Raw genomic sequence first — 22,039 nt, forward strand, 5'->3', positions numbered from 1 at the left:
GGGACTACCAGTGGGACAGTTACTGTATTCCAAGATCTCATATTGCTGCTTTGCTGCTAAAGAGGTTTGTGTTACTCTTAAAGCAGATGATGTTGAAGGAGAGCTGTGGCTGTCTCAACTGTTGAGTTGTCAGTTTTGAGGAGTGAAGATGTGTCAGAATGATCTCATCTTGCATGCATTGAACACATGGAAGTGGACATATGATCTGTGCTTTTCAAAGATAAATTGGGTAATTGCTGTGTGTGTTTTTGAAAACTTGCATTTTCTTTATAATTGGCTTCAAAAGCAGTGAGTAAAAAAAAAATTTTGGCCAGATGAACTAGACTCTTGGTAGACTTATCTGAGCAAGACACCAAGTGTTCTGGCTAAATATTTTCATGTGCAAACTTGGCAAGTTCTGCATGAATTTGAATGGAACCCAGTATTTTTGATCATTTCAGTGAAATTTTAATTTAAAAGAAATAAATCAATTTCTTAAAGCATTTTCTTATGTTTTGCTGTAGTTTGAGCCATTTTTATCCAAGAGCTGTTCTTTTTAAATTCTTTTGACATTATCTAAAAAGTCTTTTTGCTAGTAGAGAATGATAAATGGTTACTTTCGCACAGATGTTAAACAATTTTTAAATTTTTTTTTTTTTACTGGCCCTGTCATGTAAAGGCTGAAGAACAATGAAGGTCAGCTCAATAGGGCACAGGACTTCAGAATAAGTTGGAAAATAACAATTAGGCCTCCATATAAGAAAAGAATGATGTGACATGGGATTTCCGAAGGCAAAGATTGTAGAACTTGATTACTGACAACCTGAAAAAAATTCTTCACTTTTTTGGGATGTCATTTGGTGACAAAGTGGGAAATTATTAACCAAACAAGAGAAGACAGGAATTCCTGGAAGAAGGATAATGTGGTTAAAGACTTTGAAGGATTGTCCTTGAGAAAATCCATCTGTATGTTCTAATGGTATATGTATTTTGCTTCCTGTTACTGAGCGCTTAAAGAGAAACATAGTTTAGTTCGTTCATCCTTCCTTCCTTCTTTTACTTGAGATGCATCAAGGAGACGGATGTTCTGGTCCTGGAGCCATGTGATTACTGATGAATCTTGTTTGGTGAATGGGATGAATTCATTTACACTGAGGGTAGCCTTTCCAGCTACACTCCCTCCACCCAAAGCAAAATGCTCGTTCGCGTCAGTTAAGTTGTAATAACATTGCTGAGACTGAGATGTACACCGCCACCAGGATGTCCTCTGGAGCAACTTGAAATACTGAGCTGAATATAAAAAGATACTGATGCTGATGGAGAAATATTTCTGTGCAGCCTGCCTCTGGTTCTGTACACACCTTCCTCCTATAATTCCTCCATTTTTTTTGTGTTTAGCACTGCTGGGAGTTTTTTCACTATACTTTATCCCAAGGATAGTAGGTGCCAGAGACTTAAGTGTCACACCAGCCACCTTGCTCTTATCTTAACATCATTAATTTCTGGAGCTTAGTGGGCTGATGCTACCACCACCAAGCATTATCAGCCAGTAACATCTTTGGATGGAGTTGACAGAGTTGTTCTGTAAGTTTTCTGATGACCATCTTTAGATAACCTGTTGCCTTTTGGACAAGGGAGGAAAGTGGGCTGAATTGTCTAGACATGTAGATGGCCTTTCAGGAATTTTAAGGGCATGCTGCAGAGCTGGTATACATTTCTCTGGAAGAATGCAGAAGTCTGGTGCCCTTTGTAGACATGCTGTGCTATCAAGTCTTCTGGACTCTCTCTTTCTTGAGTCTGGTTCATCTAAGTTGATGGTCTCTGGTTGTCTTGTGTGACAGAGACATAACCACCATTATCAGGTGCCAGTGGAGATTATCTGTATGCCATTTTGGTGCTGTCCTCTTAATCTTTTCTGCATAAGAGAGAGCTTAAAAGTACATCTTTGGTATGGAGTAAATGGCATATTTCAGTTCCACTTAGTACTTGAAAAACAACGCCTGGTAATTCACTGGGTGAAGTTGCTGAACAAATTTTCTAATGCAAAGATTCATAGATAGAATACAGTGCATGGTGTTATAGTGGCCACATTAGAAAAACACATTCTGTCTTAGAACGCATGCTTCAGTAATGCTGGTGGACATACACCTTCTTGCTTAAGAAGGGCTCTTTGCTGTCTTTTTTGAGGATTCTGTGACTCTGGTGATGGACAACTTGGCAATCATTTAAAATTCACACAACGTTGCAGAAACTGGATCTCAGTCCTGCTTTGTTGGAAGCTGTTGAAGTTTCAACAGTATGCTGTTGTTGGCAGTTCATATGCCCAGTGTCTCCAACTAATCATCTGCAAAGAACTGTAACTTTGCTTAGTGGGAGGTCATGTCCAGGCTTCTCCCATGAATGTGCTTAGCTTATGGTGAATCTGTATTCTGCCGGGCTTATGAGAACTACTGAGTTCTGTCTGAGGACAGACTGAAATCTGTGAAGTCTGTTGGATGTAGTCCTGTTTCATGATTGGAAGGGCTGCCATGCTGCCTTCCATAAAGTCTAGTTAGAGTGAAGCGGGGGTGAGGGGGAAGAGGTGCTCTTGATCTTGATTGTTCCAATTTTGAGGACCTTCTCCTTTTCTTGAAGGATGCTGAAAGCTCTCGGTATTCTTGACTTGTTCTTTCAGGGATTGTTCACATGTTTCATCCTGACCTTATGGTACTCAGTCTCACAGTATGGGTGCTGGGCCTATGGGTGCTGGGCATTTCTCTCATAGTGATCCTGTTTCTCTAAACTGATTCTTCCTGGTATCAGCAACTCTTCCACTAGTTGTATATTCTGTACGTGAACCAGAATTTCCGTGTAGTGTCTTATTTCTTTGCTTCTAAACATTTTGTGGCACATTTTGCAAATGAAGTGGTGGTGGTTTTCTCCCAACGAGCAGGTGAGCTTCACTGAGCAATCTCCACTGCCTTCCAATTGATTGGGCTGCCTTGTTCTCAGCCTCTGTGGCTGATAGGAGTTTGAGGATGTGAACAAACTCCTGCGTGTCTGTGACTCATTACCTGACAGGATCCAAATCTCTTGCTCTCCATCTCCCTGAACTTCTTTTGCACTCCTTGTGGCAGGAAGCCTCTTGGTTTGTCTTCATGGGATCAGGGCCTTATGGAAGTTCTAGACTGTCTCTTAGTGGGAAAAATCCAAGAGCTTTCCTGTCAGTGACCAAATAAATTTTTGACCACCTATGGAGGAGTTAAGAAACTTTTAGTATGGAACTTGTGAGAGAGCTTAGGTGCCTCAGTAACGCTGTTGTGCATATTTACTATTTTGGATCTAAACAATGTGGCCACCTAGTGTTCAAGCACCTTGCCATTTTGGTACAACCAATGACCATACAGTTTGGTCACGATGCCAGGTAATTTTAACTGCTGTGAGAATTGTACATGTTGGCTTGGATGAAGAATGAAAGGTTGCTGGCAGTAACTGGTGTTCTCTGAAATGTGCAGCTTTTGTGTGCTTTACTCCCTCAGTTGGTTTTTTTTTTTGTCCTATCTATCCCAAGAATCTTTTAAGTATGTTTGAAGAGAATTGAAATGCAGTCATGTGTGTACTGTGCCATGTCACATACCAAACAGAAGTGGACAAACTAGTTATTGTTTTGGGTCTGACTGGGATGGAGTTAATTTTCTTTGTAGCAGCCTGTATGGTACTGTACTTTATATTTGTGGCTAAACCAGTGTTGATAGCAAACTGAAGCTTTGGATGTTGCTGAACAGTGCTTGCACAGGTAAAGGCTGTCTCCCCCCCACCACTAGTAAGAAGGCTGAGGCAGGGCAGGAGGTTGAGAGGGGACACGTGCTCTGCAATAACAGCTCAAGGAAAGGAGGAGGGAGGGGGAGATGTTTGTGCTCATGGCGTTTGTCTTCCCAAGCAAGCACTATGCATGCTGAGACCCTGCTTTCCAGGAACTGGTGGGACATCTGCCTGCCAATGGAAAGTAGTGAATGAATTTCTCTTTTTGCTTTACTTGTTCACGCAGCTTTTTTTTACCTATTAAACTGTCATTATTTTGATCCATGAGCCTTTTAACCTTCCTTCTGTTGTCTTCCCTTCCCCTCTCTGGAGAGGAGAGTGAGTGAGAGGCTGGATAGGTGTTTGGCTTTTGACTGATGTCAACCCACCACACCTTTATAGATTTTGTAAAGAAAAAGCTCCTATGTTCTCACGTGGCGGAAAAGGAGTATTGTTAAACTCTAACACTCTGAGAGCGCTGTGTCAAATCATGGTTGCTTCTTACTGGTAATTATTTTTTTTTTACCTAAATTTGGAAAGAATTCTGGGGGATTAGCAGGAGAAAGCGCACTGAAATTCATTTAACTTAACCTCTTTTGTGAGGGTCAGTCATTTGTGCCTGATCTTGGCATTTTAAGGTGGTGTGTTTAGAGATCTAGCAGTGACACAGAAGCATTATTGGTGCAGGAGAGAACAGAGGTAAGAATGTATTGTAGTGTAGGTCAGCTTGTAAAGGAAACTGATATTTCTTCATGCAAATTTGATATTTGGATTTTAGAAATTTGTATTACTGAAAGTAAATACCATTTTAATGTTCAGGAGGATGAAAAGCTTATGAATAGAGTGTTTAGGAAATAACCATAATGGCTTTACCATTTTACTAAGCCAATATGATGTAATGAATAAAATAAATAGAAGGTTGACTTCTATTACTGTAGAGCTGCCTTTCTTCCCAGATATTGTAGTTAAAATTTTTGGCAAGTTTCAGGTCATGTGTCCACTTCTACTCCCAAATCCCCCCAGGTCCTCAGTGCTGCCTATTCTTTTGGACTTGATAGTGATAACAATTTGACCAACTTCAGCTGTTGTTAGTGACAGACCCTAATATCTAGGCAGAAGAGCAGCTGCCTGTGTGTTGGGAGCACATATGGGAAACTGAAAATATCAGTGTTCAATGTCAATTTTTATTGACAAATCATTGTGGAACACTATTAAGCATAAAGAGTGCTGGATCATACCTAGGAAAAGAGGTGAAGGATGTGACTCTTCAAGTACACGATGTCTCATAGAATGGAGAAGGATTAAGATTTTTTCAGAGTTCATGATACTCATTATTTTCCCCTCAGAAAAAGAAGTAGAGATTAGAGTAAAGGAGAGAGACTGTAGCAGCGATGCATTCATTTAATAAGTAGTACAGGTTGATTTTTATTACCTTTAGGAGCTTATATAAGAATGTTTCAAGGAGACCAACATCTGGGCACAAATTTAGAAAGTGCCAAATCCTCTTGGTCCATAATCACAAATATTGATTGATTGTTTCTACAAACAGGACTAGAAACATGAGTGGCTTGTCTTACAATGGGATTAGTGGCTAATACAGTGAAAGCTTCTTCTGTGGCTAATTCATTAAGGATATTTTAGGGGTTTTTCCTAATGCCTCTTTTCTTTTTTTCTATATTTCTGGCTGTGTAATTAAGTAGTTGAATGTTTAGTGTACTCCCGACCCTCCACCCCTCTCCCTCCCCACCCTCTGGGGTGTCTTGCTCTGGATCTGTGTTGGTTACCTAGAGAAATTCAGAGATGCTTAATATTTTTAATATTTTGTTGGTTTAAGCAGGAGTGGATGGGTTGTGAGTAATGGAGATTGGAGTAATATAGGCTACAAAAAAAATTTAAAATTCTTAACCATGAGGGCACAGAATAAGAATTTGTAGTGTAATGGACACTTACAAGCTAAAACTCATCAAGAAAAAAAGATATCATTTATTGCAGATTAAGAGGAGGAGGAGGTTGTAGATGGCTTTCAGTAATGTCAATCTGAATTTTAATTGGAAAAATTAGTCAAATGCAGACAAATGTATTAATGGATTTACTATTAATGCTGCTAATACTTAATACTAAAGTGTACTAGGAAGAACTACGGTCTCTTGTAATGTAGTAATGTATCAATGTTAGATTTCTTCAACCTTAATTTCTCTTGCTCTGTTACTTTAAGGATTTTACAAATGCTTTTACTGTTCTTAGGGAGCTGAATTAAAAGGACATACTGGCAAACTTTTCACCCCATTTATGGTATTGAGTCAGATATGAGAAACAGTTGGTCTTTAAGACTGTGCTGTCGTATTAGAGAACTCTGACAGCTACATTGTGCTCTTATTTCTTGTTCACATTCAAAAGGTGATGTTGAACTAATAAGAATGTCAAAGATGGTAGAAAAGAACAGTATTTTAAACAGTCCTTGTCTTTATTACCAGAAAAAGACTGAAATAATAAGGGGTGAATAATATCTAGTTAATATCAACTAATTTTAGCTACTCCCTTTTCAAAGAAATGTTGCAGCCAGTTGTTCTTTTTTTTTTCTTTTTTTCTTTTTTCTTTTCTTTTTCTTTTTCTTTTTCTTTTTCTTGTCGTGGTTTAACCCCAGCTGGCAACTAAGCACCCCACAGCCACTTGCTCACTTCCCCCTCGGTGGGATGGGGGAGAGAATCAGAAGAGTAAAAGTGAGAAAACTCGTGGGTTGAGATAAAGACAGTTTAATAGGTAAAGCAAAAGCCAGCACGCAAGCAAAGCAAAACAAGGAATTCATTCACCGCTTCCCATCGGCAGGCAGGTGTTCAGCCATCTCCAGGAAAGCAGGGCTCCATCATGCGTAACAGTTACTTGGGAAGACAAACGCCATCACTCTGAGCATCCCTCCCCTTCCTTCTTCCCCCAGCTTTCTGTGCTGAGCATGATGTCCTATGGTATGGAATATCCCTTTGGTCAGTTGGGGTCAGCTGTCCCGGCTGTGTCCCCTCCCAACTTCTTGTGCACCCCCAGCCTGCTCACTGGTGGGGTGGGGTGAGGAGCAGAAAAGGCCTTGACTCTGTGTAAGCACTGCTCAGCAATAACAAAAACATCCCTGTGTTATCAACACTGTTTTCAGCACAAATCCAAAACATAGCCCCATACCAGCTACTATGAAGAAAATTAACTCTACCCCAGCCAAAACCAGCACATTTCTTTAATAGGCAAAATAAAAAAATTTGGTGAACAGTAAGTGCATGCTAATTGCACAAATATTAGCACACATTCCCAAAGTATGTATTAAGCTTCAAATGCTGTGTGTTATATTAAACAAGTGTAATGCAAACCAATGATAATGAAAATATACTGGATAAGACGTTGTTTTATCTCTGCTGCTACTTATTTTAAATATGAAAGAAAAGTATCTGTTGTAACTCAGCATTTTTAAAGAGAGACTTAAATACAAGACCAGATTCTGTGCATCTCAGATCTTGGGTACTTAATCTGATGTTTTCTAAAAACTTTTTTCTTTTTAACTAAATGTATGTAACTAAACACTATTCTAGACAACTGTAAACATTTATGTGCAGACAAATGTAGAATGAGTTTTGTGAGTTTTGTGTTGTGCTTGGATTTGTGTAGACTTGTACAGGCACATATCAGATTTCCGAACAGGATCAGTAACCTGTAAATAAGGGTTGAAAAGATGTATGTATCTGTGTATTTTTCACTAGGCTTTGCTCACATTGGTTTTTGTCTCTACATTGTTTTTCATTTTCACTGCCTTCACTATTATTGGGAGAAGACAAAATAATAAAGGTTTTTTGTTTTGAGATACACATTTGTATACAAGAAAAGTCTATTAATCTGTATTACGATTTCTAGAGGTATATAAGTGTATTGGTGTAAAAGCTATACAAAACAGAACTCTGTTTTTTTGAGTTTGGTGGTTTGGGTTTTGGTTTTGGGTTTTTTTTTTTTTATTTTAAAAAAAAAAAATGTGTTCATTTTCCAGAGCAATGACAATGAAGAACGCCTGCAGGTTGTAAAACTTCTGGCAAAAATGTTTGGGGCGAAGGATTCGGAGTTGGCATCTCAAAACAAGCCACTTTGGCAGTGCTACCTGGGGAGGTATATGCTGGTTTAGTTCCCTTCCTAGAAGGGGAAAAACATTCAATGACGTATAATTCAACTTTTTTTTTTTTTTTTTTGAGTGACACAGCTAAGTGTGAGTTCCCTCCTGCTGCTTTATCTGAAATCTGAGAGATAATGCTAACGAGATTATTTTACATACATCTGCATCTGTGATTCTGCAGAGTGAACAATTACAAATCATCCCTTTTGAGTTAATTTTTTTTGCAACTATATTGCCATTGTCAAGAAAAAGGAATAGTTTATTTAAAGTTCTTCACAAGTGAAACTATTCAATGAGGATAAATTCTATAAACTATTACAAATGCAGTAGTTTATAATTTAGCATTTGATCATATCAAAACCAGAGTCCTCAAAGAAATGCTACTTTTAAAAGTACGGGAAACTTAATTGAGGGAAGGCCTTTTGCTTGAAAGCATATAACTATTTAAAACATTGCATGTCATCAAAAAATACGAGATCTAATTGGGCCCAAAAGAAAATGCTTCATTGTGTTATAATGTGAAGCAATGTGAATACGTGCAAGCTGTTGTTCATAATTACTGTTTTCAACTAGTTATGAATCATACACATATTTACTTTTTTCAAGGATTTTAGCTAAGTTATAATAGCTGTGTTAGTAAAGGAACCATTCTCAAAATATCTTGATTTTGAAAACATACCTGGTTTTTACTAAAACAGTTATTCCTTAAAACCTCTTTATTTGATAAATAAGCATTTTAACAGCAATAATGTTCTAAAATTTGATTTTTAATTTTTTTAAAACCAAGCATTTTGAGGATAGCTTGAAAATGCATTTAATTTTTCAAAAGAGTTGTTTGTAACTCATTACATCAATAGTTTTATTATAAAATTACTTATATCAAAATTAAACATGAGAAAATACTAGTTTTCAAGCATCAAACCTAATTCAGTCTTTCAAAAGGAAATCTTACAGAAGTTGAAGTGATTCATCTTAGAAGAAATTTGTACTAGGCTAGATGCCCATTTGTTTGCTGTCTATCATACAGTTTAAAGAGGGGACGAATATCACAGTCTTATAAAACTTTTAGTTGCTGATAAATGGTTCATGGTTAATTATGTGGAGCATTGCAGAAAAGATAGTTAAAATATGTCAGACATCTTTCTAAGAAATAGTTGTTGTCTGCCTGGGAGTTTTTCATGTATACCAGGAGAGGATATTTCTATTTGTGTTCAGAACACGAATTAATAAATGAACACAGGAATTTTTTCTTAAGGTAAAGACAGTCTACTTAATACTGTGAAGTCAGAGATGTTTTATGCATGTAACTGTGCATGGGAAGTCTAGAAATCTTTTCAGAGGTATCTGAGATTGTGTAGAAATAAACTAATTGCTTTGGTAGAAGTGATATTTTTGTTGTTGTTGTAATGCATTGTCTTGTTTCTAAATAGGTTTAATGATATCCATGTACCTATTCGTCTTGAGTGTGTGAAATTTGCAAGTCACTGCCTTATGAACCATCCCGACCTAGCAAAAGACTTAACAGGTACCAGATTTATTATAACATTAAAATACAATTTTAAGTCTCCTGGAAAAGTCAGGAAGGTTAGTTGTAATCCTATGTAACATTGTCAGATGTTGTGGAGGACGTAACTGAGGTTGGAGTTCTAAGTCACAGAGTCCCTGCCTTCAGTGCTGCTCCTCAGGTTGAGGGGATTGTACATAAAGAATACCTTAACCAAAGAGATCACTCTCCCTCTCTTACAGTAGTTGCGTTCCCAACTGCTGTTGAAATTAAGCACCGTGGGATCAGGCAAAGACAGCCTGGCTAACCTAATGGTCATGGCATTTATTAATTAGGATGCAGAGTGGTGACTTCAGTTCCACAAAGCTGAAATGTGTAAATATTATGCAGCCACTGTCTAAAACATGAAAACAGTCCTTGTAACTGTGACCACAGCCGTTGGTTCCTGCTCCTTCAGATGAAATACAGCCTGTAATTCAAGACCTCTGTAGGAAGAAGGCAACTGGCATAGATAAAGTGTTTAGTATTTGTTCCTCCCAATGTCTTAATGAAAGAAGTGTAATTAGAATTGGTTGGTTTCGGGTTTTTTCCCCTCAGAGTGAATATGGAGACAGTATCTCCCCCGATCAATAAATTCCTACTTCTTGTAATTTTTTGGAGGTAGTATCTTTGTCTGTTTGCTCTAAGGAGGGAATTTAAAGGGCTGCTAAGTGCATGGGATTGCTCTCCTGCTTGCTGAGCATTTGTGAAGTTAGACACAAATACAGGCAGGCTAGAGTCATCCCGTAGTTATTGGTATTGTTAAGCCAGCTTAAAAAAAAAAAAACCAAAATGTTTCTGGACCTTTCTTTAATGGAATGGTAAAGATATTTCCTCTTCGATTATCAGAATTGTATTTTCAAGGATTTTTTTTTTTCTTTTTTACATTGCAGAAAGACTTTGTGCCCCCTCTAATGGTATCCTCTGGGAAATGTAATTCTGCTTGCCCCTCTTCTCTCTCCCCACAGCACTTATTGAAGTCAAATTGTTGAAAAATTTCTCTGACTCACTGGTGTTTGAGACCAGAATTGTTTTGTGCAACGGCGTTTGTTCTTCGTTTGTTTTAGTTTATTATGTGTTCCTGTGGAACAAACCTGTTTTTTAAAAAAAAGTCTTATTTGGATTTCAAATTTCATAGCCTCCATAAGTGCAAAGCTTTATTTCTTGATGTGCTCTTTCGACACTTGTGCTGATTACCAGAAACATTAATGGCCAATATTTCAGATGAGACTTGAAAATTTTCACTGGTCATTGAACAGTAATAAGAGAACAGTAACCTCTGGTTATTTCATTCAGAGTAGACTTTGAATTTTCAATGTTTCTTAATGTTCTCAATGTTTCACTGATTATGCTGTGTACAGTTATTTTAGTAACTTTTACGTGCATTTTCCTACCCGTTTGTGTTTCTAAATTAATCTAAAACACATGCTTCTAAAAAGATAATTGAACTTTGCCATTTTATTTGTCAGCTTTCTAAAATGACAAGAGGTAGCTAACATGTTTGACACTTATAAGCAGAAATCTTAAAATGTTGATAGTATAAGATATTGATGCTACGAAATAAGTAGCAATGGGCCAAAATAATCTAGCAAAATTGTTTTAAGGTGAATAAACTAGGACATGTCTAAATAAGCATTATAGCTTGGTCAAAGAGCATGCTTTTGAAGTATGTCTCTTGATTTGTCCCTGCTTACAATGCTTACATGGCTCACACTGTGGAGTGTTCCTGTAGCATGTGAACTAGATTCCTTGTGGATAATACAGAAGTTGTGATCAGGAGTGCAACTAATGTGCTCCAGCAGCCAAAGGGGATGGAGTCTGCAGGAAGAGAGTAGCCTCTAGCCTAAAGTAAGGCTTTAAAATGTATATAGTGTGGTTATCAAGTTCTCAGCACTGTCTGTTCTACTTTACAGATCCAGTTCTGTTTGGCTGTAATAGTTGCTCATGTAGACATAGCCTAACTATTAGAAGAAATAATAAAAATAAAAATGTAACCCCATAACTCTTATTTCCATAATATCAGAAATATAAATATTTGATATTCTAAGCAAATATAAAGTTTTACTGACATTCCAGTTGATCTTAGAGAAAACTATTGGTTTCTTACTGTTGATGCTCAAAACAGTAGAAAATCATGTTTTCTGCTTCTGTCAGTTGAGTATTGTCTAGAGAAAGAAAAGTAGCTGCAGTTGTATACTTAGAATGAAATACTTATTCTATTTTTTCCAGAATATCTTAAAGTAAGGTCACATGATCCTGAAGAGGCCATAAGGCATGATGTTATAGTATCCATAGTTACTGCTGCTAAAAAAGATCTTTTGCTTGTCAATGATCACCTGCTTAATTTTGTCAGAGAACGAACACTGGACAAGCGGGTAAGACATAATTAGTACTAATAATGGCTGTGTGTTATATTTCTAGACTGTAATTCAGCTTTTTAAAAAGCAGTGCTTCTAAAAAATGCTGAACTAATTTTAAAATGACGAACGAAAATGAATATAATGGAAAAAATTTTGAAGCAGTCTATTTGATGAGGCATCTTTTGCCCCTGACTGGAATGCCACATTTTTCATTATGCTGTATTTTTATTTAAGGTAGTATGATCAAAAAAAAAAATAGGGTGAAGCACAATGTTGTTCCAGTTGTCTAGTTTTAGTAAAATTTTTAGGTAAAATGAGACCCTTGTAAAACTTGCTAACATTTTTCTTAAGAAATTTTGCAAGCAGGTTTCAAAATGTATTGTAGATTACTGATGAAAAATGTTCCACCATCAGAGGTAGCTAGTTTACCTGCTTTTAATTAGATCATTGGAAGACTGCAAATCAATGTAGTAGCTTTCAAATTTGAATAATCTTGAAATTTAGTTTAGCTGTATTTCATTATTTGGTAAAATTTGAGGTTTGCTGCTTATGTTAAAGCATGGTAAACAAAGCTGTTGATGGCAAACTTTTAAAATTAACATTATCACCTGATTTTTTCATTTGGTGACATGCTTTCCCCTGTTGCACCCTTAATACAATTGCAAATATTCAGTATAGACTATAAGAAAGGGTGTTGGCTTAAATTTGTAATAATTCTAAATTCAAGAGGTATAATTGCATAGTAGTTACTGATGTTAAAGGTTTAGCATAATAGATATGATGCAATATATGTCCTAATGAGAAAGTGTTGCACTTTGAACTCAATTTAACTTTTTTGTAAATTAAATTATTTTATTTTGATGCAGAATAGGAAATACCTACTAGGAAATTCTGCAATCTTTTCAGTTTTGAGTTTTGAACTGCTAAACTGGGTACTATTTCTTTTTCTCAAGTGGAGAGTGAGGAAGGAAGCTATGATGGGACTTGCACAGATATACAAGAAATATTCATTACAATCAGAAGCAGGAAAAGAAGCTGCAAAACAGATATCGTGGATCAAAGATAAACTTCTGCATATATATTATCAAAACAGTATTGATGACCGGTAAGTCAGTCGTGAAAGCTAGGTGATTCTGTGGATAAGTGTGGTAACTTATTATGCAGATTTGTTTTTCCTTTGTGCTTAAGTGCTGACAAGAAGGAGGAGATTTGATAATCCTGTATGTTTTGATCCAGTGCATAATCTTATACAGCTGCAGCCAAATGTTGTCCTTTGTTGTTTTCTTCTACTTTTTCGAAGGCCAAAAGTGATTCTAACGGGTGAGATAGGTTGGAATATTTTAAAATTTGCCTCTATCATACCAGCTATAGCCTTGTATATGGTTGTTCGTATTTAGAAATAGATGGTTGCACATGGGGAACTAGTTTGGGAACTAGTCTGCCTTGACTAATCAAGGCTGTCTTGGTGGCTTTGGAAACGAGCCTTTGGCCTTTACAGCATGAGCAGATAGAAATGACATTGCAAACCCATACAAGTCTTTTCAAAAACTCATGGCCTCAAAAAGTCGTCTTCAAAATAAGCAATTATTTCATGGTACCATGGAAGTGGACAGAACTGTCTGGATCTTCAGATCCAGTCTTAGCCACTCACATTTTTCTTAAATTTCAGGATCTTTTAAAACTAGCTGGGTTTGGGTTTTGACCACCTGCTCCAATTGTGCATAAGGATTTTCTTCTCTTTTCTAGCCTAAACATACATGATTGGTTTTTTACCTATTTACTCCATTCTGTTAAAGTTGACCTCAATTTGCAAAAGTCTTGGGCCTTCTTGGTGTTTAAGATTGCAGTGTGGGCTTAGTTTTCCTTTTGTTTTTTTCTTCTCAGTCTTTCCTAGGTAACTGGCAGACCCAAACCTTTTCTCCTGTTTCCAAATTAGAAGCTTCCATGTTATAGCAGAAGCTTTTACTAATTCCCTTGTGGATGTAGCCGCATTTTTATTGCGGAAGCAAAAGAAATGGGATAAACTCAGCCCTTGGGGAAGGGACCAGGGGAGGGATGGAGGGAAGTCAGCTGCTTCTGACTAGTATCTGAATTCTCCTTCTGGGCTTCATGATAATGTGTGATGTAATCAACATGCTATTTCTTTTTTCTATTTTAGGCCTACTAATTTGGGTCAATTCATTAATTTACCCCAATACTGACCCATAATGAAATTCACTGATAACATCTCTTTGGGCTGATAATTAAGAGACATCCTTCTCTAAAAATCCTTTGGTTCCTGTCTAGTTTAATACATCTAATTTTGATAATGTCATGTCTTAAATGTCCTACTGCTAACATTAACATTACGTCTTCTGTAATGATATATTTTTGTTTAATTTATGCTGAGTTATATTGAAAGTGAAGTAACTTAACCTTTAGGGGTTTTTTGAATAACCCTGTCTTTGTATGCAACAACTGATCTCTAGATAGGTCTGAGAACGTTTTAGCAATTCAAGACCACTTTCTTCCTTTACAGTTTAAGTTTCTTAATCCTGTCTTTCAGATTACTTGTTGAACGCATCTTTGCTCAGTACATGGTCCCTCACAACTTGGAAACAAACGAACGAATGAAATGTTTGTATTACCTTTACGCAACACTGGATTCAAATGCTGTGAAGTATGTGCTATTTTTTACTTCTTGCAAAATAATTTTTAATACAAATATTATTGTAAATTAGTTCTAAATTGTTATGAGTAGCCTAAGCCAGTGGACAAAAGTAGTTTGCAAACTATAAGAAAACGGAACGTAGCAATAGCGTCTATTTTTCAAGTGGGAGTTTTTCTGGGGGGGGGGAAAAGCCTAATAGGGTTTTTTCTAACAAAGTGTGGTACCTTTTAACCATAAACAGCTAAAAAAAGTAGCACCAAAGATCTGGAAAGAAGCTTGAGTGCATGTCAGTCCTTTTATGTCTGAAAAGAGATAGCATAGATAGTAGCGTTGACTAGCCCTAGATCTTATCTGACAACTTTGCAATTATTATACTCCTCATTTTAGCAGCCAGGATGACTTAAGAGTGGGAAGGAATTACTTGTTTGTCTTTCCTCCTTCAATATGCATTTTACTTATTATTATGTTACTTGCCTTCTTCAGCTTAAAATGGGTACATGTGCATGAATTCGACTAATAACAGTTTTGCTGCTGTAATGTTCTCAGTTTAATTGAATTTAGTTAGTTTTACTTTGTTTTTCATTTAGTAGTACTCAGTCACTTGAAAATCAAATATAGGGTTTTTTTTTTTTTTTTTCCTCTGGAGGGAGACTAGAAAAAGCTTTGTATATGAAAGAATGGCTTAAGAAACCCCGAAGCCTTCAAATACTACAGAAACTGATGTTCGAATTGCCTGCATTTCTTGTATTACATGCCTAAAGATATTACAACTGTAACAAACTAAAATTAAGGATAGTATATTAAAAATAAAAAGTTACTGTTCAAGTAATTTTTAGTGTAGGCTAAACAAAAATGCAGAATGGATTCCTTTCAGTACTTGTTATTTCAGGCAACAAATAACTTCTGAATTCTACGGTTTTCATATGCAGCAGTACTCATTTTAAAGACATAGTATGTTCAGTTAGTTATATAGAACTGACTTTTTACTTGTGGGTTCTGGAAGATTTTAAATGAAGCTGTGACTTTCTTTTTTTATTTATATGGCTTATTTTTCCTGGAAAGTGTTATCATTTTCAATTTTGTCAAATATCTCTAATGCGTCTCTTACAGGTCTAATCATGTCCACTTTTCACGATTTGTTCATCTAGTAGCTGCTTTCTGTGTGCAGGAAAAACATTGTTTTGATGATAAAAATCTTAAACATCTGCTTTAGCCTGCTTCTTGGAATGTTTTCAGAAGAGTGATTTCAGGCTTGTACAAATGAGTTCTTTATGGGCCAGACATCAGTTACTTCCTACTTCTTTTAAAGGCAGTGTGTGTAGTTAAGGATCTGAAATGAAACTTGTTTCAAAATCTTACTTTGTTCCAATCTAATATGACCAATTAAATTTTCCATATCATGCCATTAGGAAACATTTAGCCTTTGCTCACACAGCAGTGAAAGTTCAGGTGATAAGCACATTTCTGAGTCTGAAGTTGAAAAGAATTTAAAGGCTCTTATTGGACAGTTGTGTTGTTTTTTTATTATTTTATTTATTTATTTATTATACAAGTCTTATGAGGAGTGGCTGAGGGAACTGGGGTTGTTTAGCCTGGAGAAAAGGAGGCTCAGGGGAGACCTTATTGCTCTCTACAATTACTTGAAAGGAGGTTGTAGCGAGGTGGGTGTCGGTTTCTTCTCCCAAACAACAAACCATAGGATAAGAAGAAATGGCCTCAAGTTGCACCAGGGGAGGTTTACATTGGATATTAGGAAAAATTTCTTCACCGAAAGGGTTGTCAAGCATTGGAACAGGCTGCCCGGGGAAGTGGTTGAGTCGCCATCCCTGGAGGTATTTAAAAGACGTGTAGATGTGGTGCTTAGGGACATGGTTTAGTGGTGGACTTGGCAGTGCTATGTTAACAGCTGGACTCTATGATCTTAAAGGTCTTTTCCACCCTAAATGATTCCATGATTGTATTATTTATTGAATAGGTGATTTTGACAACTCTTCTAATTTTTTTTATTTTTTTAGAGCATTGAATGAAATGTGGAAATGTCAAAATCTGCTACGACATCAAGTAAAGGATTTAGTTGACCTAATAAAACAACCCAAAGTGAGTTCAATTTATCTTTATCCCGCAGTGAATATGCAGTTTTACTTAATATGCTATTTTTAAATTGCATTTGTTTGAGTATTTCAAGCTTATTTTTAATGACAGATAGAAAATATTGTGAAAGTTAACTGATATTCCATTAGACTACACTGCAGTAGGAAATGTGTATACATTTTGTTAGTAAAATTGAAGATGAAGGCGTGTTATAGAAATTTTTAAAAGATTTTGCCAGTCATTTGATACTAAAATACTTGCTCCCAGTGTTTGAGTTACATCTTGCCAGGATTGTTCTGGCTCTTTAAAGAGGGGAAAAAACAGCATATTTTTTTTGACTGCCAAATCGAGTGATTAAGAAAAAGTACCTATATGCCCCAACTTCTTATCTTATGTATGAATAGTAACATTCAAGAAATTGGAATATTTTTATCCCAACAGGTAGGTTACTTGTTTCTCTTCTCTCTTGGAAACATCTTAAATGTTGTATTGGAGATATCAGACTACAGTTGAATTCTTTGTTTACAGATTTGCTCAGAAGGAAAAAATAAACATTTATTGAGTGTTTAAGATATTCTCATAAAGTAAAACTTAGATTTATTTTAGTTATATATATGTGCATACTCATGTTTAGGGGGGAAAAAAAATCACATTCCAAATTACATCCAGAATTTCATCTTATGGTTGGAACTTGACTTTAATGCCGAAAGTTTAATCTGGTGCTTTTTTAACAGAAATAATATATAGTAGAAAGTGTTGCCATGCTCACATTCATATATGTGTGTGTCATTTTATTTTCTATATGCATATATACTCATATACCACAGTAGATTTAATGAAGTTTTATGACTGAATTATCCATTTGCTGGAATTACCTGAACCAGGAAGAGTGGGTAACTGTGTGATTGGATTATCTAATGTGTCTGCTTAGAAATGCTACTGTCTTGCAGACAGAGAAAGACTTATCAAATCAAAATGCATCCCTTACTGTTTCAGTCCTGATTGCAGTGAAATTCATAATTTTGACTTAGTGCATTTAAAACATGCTGTAATGTGTTAAATTCTAAGTGCAGTAATTGCTAGTACAGCAATATTTCATTGTGTTTCGGTGACTGTATTGAAATATTTTTCATGTACTGTTTTATATTCTTTGGTGTAGATTAAATACACTTATGCATTTAAAACCTGAGTTAATTTCTTGATATTTTCTGCATTTCAGTTGAAAGTGAAATTTCAACTTTTCCTTTCGTTTTCAGGGAGATGTAATAAAAATTCTTTCTCAATTCTAAAATATCAAATATGATATGGAATTAAACATGTAGGCTTTGATAAACACCAGCATAAGCATCACACTCAAAACAGTGTATGCTGTTGACACGTTTGCATTTGTCCCTGTGACTTTCATCCTATCTTTAGCTATTAAGTGCTAATTCTCTACACTTTAATATTCTTTTGAGTAACAGGACTGCGTGGGAGAATTTAGGGAGCTTGTGATAGTCTGAGATGCTGTCGTGGGCAACAAAACGGTTTTAAGTCAGGGAATTTTACTTAATTTAGTTTATTGTCAGTTAAACTTTTAATTATTTATGCTGATATTGAGAAATAAAAGCGAGCAAATAAACACTTAGAGAAACAGCCTTCGGCTCCCCTTTGGACACTTCTCTGCCCTGCTTTGTGGTCTCCAGGCACCTCATCGCACGCTGTGCTCAGTCCCTTCGGTGAGGTGATGGCAGCACAGGAGATGGGGGTCAGGGCATGGTGGTTCCTTTCCTTTTGCTGCTCCTCATTTCTTACCCACTGCTTCAGCGTGGGTTCTTCCACTGGCCGCAGTCCCTTTAGAGTCATACTTTCTCCAGTGTCTCCTCTCTTAATTATGTTTTCTCAGAGGCACCATAGGCTCCTCTGACTGGTTGAAGTTTTGGTGGGTAGTGGGTTGGTTTGTCAGTTGCGGAGCTGGCTGGAAGCAGCTTTGACCGGCACAGGGCAGTCCCTGACCTCCTCCTGCACAGGTCACCCCAGCAGCCCTTTGCTACCCCAAACCATGCCCATTATGCCTAATGCAGATGCTTAGCTGTTTTTACCAAAACTTTTATTTCTGTGATGCTCCTTGTATGGTTTGTTTGGTTTTTTTTTTTCCCCAAATTGATGATTAGTTCATATAATGAAATTATTGTGTTTAAGATAAGAGTGCGTTTTCATAATCATGAACTGAAGGGGCATACAGTTCAAGGCAGTAATAATCTTGAGACAAGTATCCATTAGCCGTTCAGAGTTGTAGAAACTTTGTTTTCTTTCAGGAAACAAAACTGAAATGAACTAGTAACATTTTAGAGTATGACTTGGTGTTACCATATGTGCTTTTTCACTTCAGTCTAATTTCTCCACTTAATCATTATAGCTTAATTGTTGATTTGTTCTCCTGTAGATGTTGTCCCTGTGGCAAGTGTAAGCATTGTGAGAGCTCTGAGATGAAGGATAGGACAAGAAGCAGTGTACAGAAGTTGCCACAAGGAAACTTTGATTAGGTAGTAAGGAAAAAAAACTGCAGTAAGGGTGATCAAATATGGGAACAGGTAGCCCAGAGAGGTTGTGAAATCTTCATCCTTGTAAATATTTAAAATGCAACTAGATGAGGCCTGGAGCAAAACCTGATCTAAGTTGGCCCTGCTTTGAGTAGGAGGTTCAACCAGGTGACCTACAGTTGTCACTTCCAGCCTACATTATTCTGTGATTATAAATCTTTAAACTTTCCAGTCCACTGTTTTTCTCATCTTAGAAAACCTTTTTGCCATTTAGTGAAACCCTTCAGGTGTTCTCCTTTTTGCATCTTCAGGCTCTCCCCAGTGTAAGCATTATTGAGGAGACTGAAAATGTGTTAAGAAACTTTCTGTTTCTGTTGATCATAATTTCTCCTAATCTGAGACAGAACGGACATCGAACTTGCCTTTAAGATGAGTTACTTTTCTGAAGAGCAAAAGCATAAATCACAGCTCCTCTTGTTTTTTCCTACAGCAACGGTATACAGTTAAATAAAATACATAAACTTGCCTGTTCACGTATGGGAAAAGAAGGTGAATGCTGGTTTGTCTGTATTAGAGTATAAGCTTCATTTGCTGCAGATGCTTCCATATCATGAATGCAAGATAATGTAGATAAAGTGCCACAGTAGATCTTCTAAAAATAAATGTTTCTTGGTGTTCTTCAATCTGTCATTATTCAGTGGAGTTATACTACTAGAAGTTAAAAGAATACTTCTAACTCAGGTTATTTCATGCTTGGCTCAATGATTAGTAGTTTGCTCAACTTAAGGTGTGTTTTAATGGGAGCTTTAGCCAGTGCTTGAAGACTTACCTAGTATTAGAAGACCAAACCAGTCAGACCCAAAGAAACTCCACAGTACAGTTTTGATATTTTTCTTCTGAGTTGCAAGAGGTGCAAATATGGAGATTCTGTATCTGTTGACATCACTATTTGAATCCTGTAAACCAAGTTTCATTTCTGTTTGGTTTTTTTTTGGTTTTGGTTTTGTTTGTTTTGTTTTGTTTTCATTTCTTGTCTGAACATACCTGTTCAGCTGTGACAGCCAAAAGCCCCCAAAATGACGGCATTCTTCCGACACTAAAAAGTGACGGAAAGTTCTGCAGAAATACTTAATGGCTAGAATTATGTGCCAAGTGTCCATGTCACAAGATAGAGAGGACATTCACTAAAAACATTGCTTGTCTTAATCTCATGCTATATTTTTGTTATACTCTGATCTTTCCGAGGTTGCCGCTATTCTCAGATGTTGCCAGGTTTTCCACAAATTTGTTAATTAATTTTCTTTTTTTTTAATGACAAAAACCCTGTGCAAATATGTTAGAACTCAAAATCCTATTTTCTTTCATAGTACCTAGTCAACTGCAGAACAGAAACTTACTCTGAAAAGTTGAAGGAAAGAGACACTCCTCCTGGAAATAGACACTTCCATGTGTTAGCCAAGGTTATCATAATAAATCGTAATTTTATTATCTCCAAAGCTGATATGGCTTGTTTGAACCTTATTTGAGATGTATATGCAGATTGCATTAATAAAGTGCAAAGAAATTAGATGTATCTGAAGAAGAATTTGACCTCTGTCGTGAAGTTTTTATAAGAAAATGTTAGTGTCTCGCAACACTACCTCTTCACGGCTCTTTCCTGATATGAACCTGATTAAAAGGCTCACTGTAGGGCTTCATTTGCCTCATGTTAAGTACTTTGGTAGGAAGAGTTCTTTTTCTTCCAAGGTGAGCCTCCTTTCTGAGTTGATCTGACATTTTCTTGTTTGTAATTTTTAGGCTTGTCTGCTATCACTTTTGTCTGTTATAAAGGGAGTTCTGTAAAAGACAATTCTAGCAGTAGTGGTGGCTAAACACTGTTCTTCTTAAATTTAAATACTTTTCAGTGAAAGCTCATAAAGTGTGGTTGTGTTCCTATTTAAATCTTTTCTCAGAAGAATATAATTCGATAGTTGTAACCCATAATTGATACGATTTACATTCATTTATGAAGCTTTGCAGACTTCGTAAGTTATGTCACTGAAGTTGATCTGTCAGAAGTTAATCGACAAAAGAGCAGCTTCCTTTATGGTTTGGAAGCTGATGGGTCTGTATGCTTTTGACAACATTGCTGTAAGCTTGAATTTTCTTTCAGGTTCCAATTTTCGTTTTACTTCTGAAGATTTCAGAGTTTAACAACACTTATTACACAGCAATGAAAGATTTCAATTTTTTTTTTTTCCTCCTTTTGTCCACCTTAGAACACTTTTCTGAAGATGACTAGGGTGTTATCTTCACTGTGAAGTCAAGGATTCCCGTTGTCATTTTTACCGATAATTCCTTAATATTTCAAACTTCAGTGTAATTCCATAAAACTTCCTAGTCTGTAGAATACTGTGGATTACAGCTAAAAGTGGGGGAAAAAGTGTCTTCGGAACTAGCTTGTCTACTTTCAATAGTAGGTGATATGTTGTAGAAACATCACTTACTTGTTAGAAATAGAGTCTCATAAAGAAAATGTACTTGCTATGTAGTTTTACCTGGCTGTGAAATTTGTTGTATTCTTTTTTCCTCTTCCATTTACTCAGTGTCAGAACGAACTCTTAAGGTGGACTTTGCACGTGGAATTTGAAATCTTGTACCAGAAGAATTACTGACAAAAGGAAAATAACTGAGAAAGTCTGTTTTGTTTAACTTATTTTGCTTGTAAGGTGCTGTTGGATGACTTTGTATCAGCAACAGTTTCACTGAAATCTAAGCTTCACAGATATCCTGAAAGGCAGTTATGTTTTTGGGTTTTTGTTGTCATGGTCCCTGATTATTACTTTCACAATTACACTGCTATTGTCTGCCTTCCCTGTTCAGCTGAACAGGGGTAGCAATTGTCTTATTACTGACTTGCTCTATTCTTTACAATAAGGTGGGAGCTACTACTACTGAGACTACTTAGAATCAATATCTGAACAAGATAAAGTG

The 22,039-nt window shown here is 36.5% G+C and overlaps 1 protein-coding gene across 2 annotated transcripts in view; it reads left to right on the forward strand.

The window, feature by feature from the left end:
- PDS5B (PDS5 cohesin associated factor B) overlaps positions 1 to 22,039 on the forward strand; it is an 88,727-nt gene that overhangs the window by 19,056 nt on the left and 47,632 nt on the right. For both annotated transcript variants that reach the window (XM_050914959.1, XM_050914960.1), the window contains exons 8-13: positions 7,781 to 7,896; positions 9,331 to 9,425; positions 11,673 to 11,818; positions 12,757 to 12,908; positions 14,349 to 14,462; positions 16,469 to 16,550. In XM_050914959.1, the coding sequence (XP_050770916.1) occupies positions 7,781 to 7,896; positions 9,331 to 9,425; positions 11,673 to 11,818; positions 12,757 to 12,908; positions 14,349 to 14,462; positions 16,469 to 16,550 (705 nt within the window). The remainder of the gene's footprint in view (positions 1 to 7,780; positions 7,897 to 9,330; positions 9,426 to 11,672; positions 11,819 to 12,756; positions 12,909 to 14,348; positions 14,463 to 16,468; positions 16,551 to 22,039) is intronic.

Source organism: Gymnogyps californianus, chromosome 1 (genome assembly GCF_018139145.2).
Source record: "Gymnogyps californianus isolate 813 chromosome 1, ASM1813914v2, whole genome shotgun sequence".
Taxonomy (NCBI): Eukaryota; Metazoa; Chordata; class Aves; order Accipitriformes; family Cathartidae; genus Gymnogyps; species Gymnogyps californianus.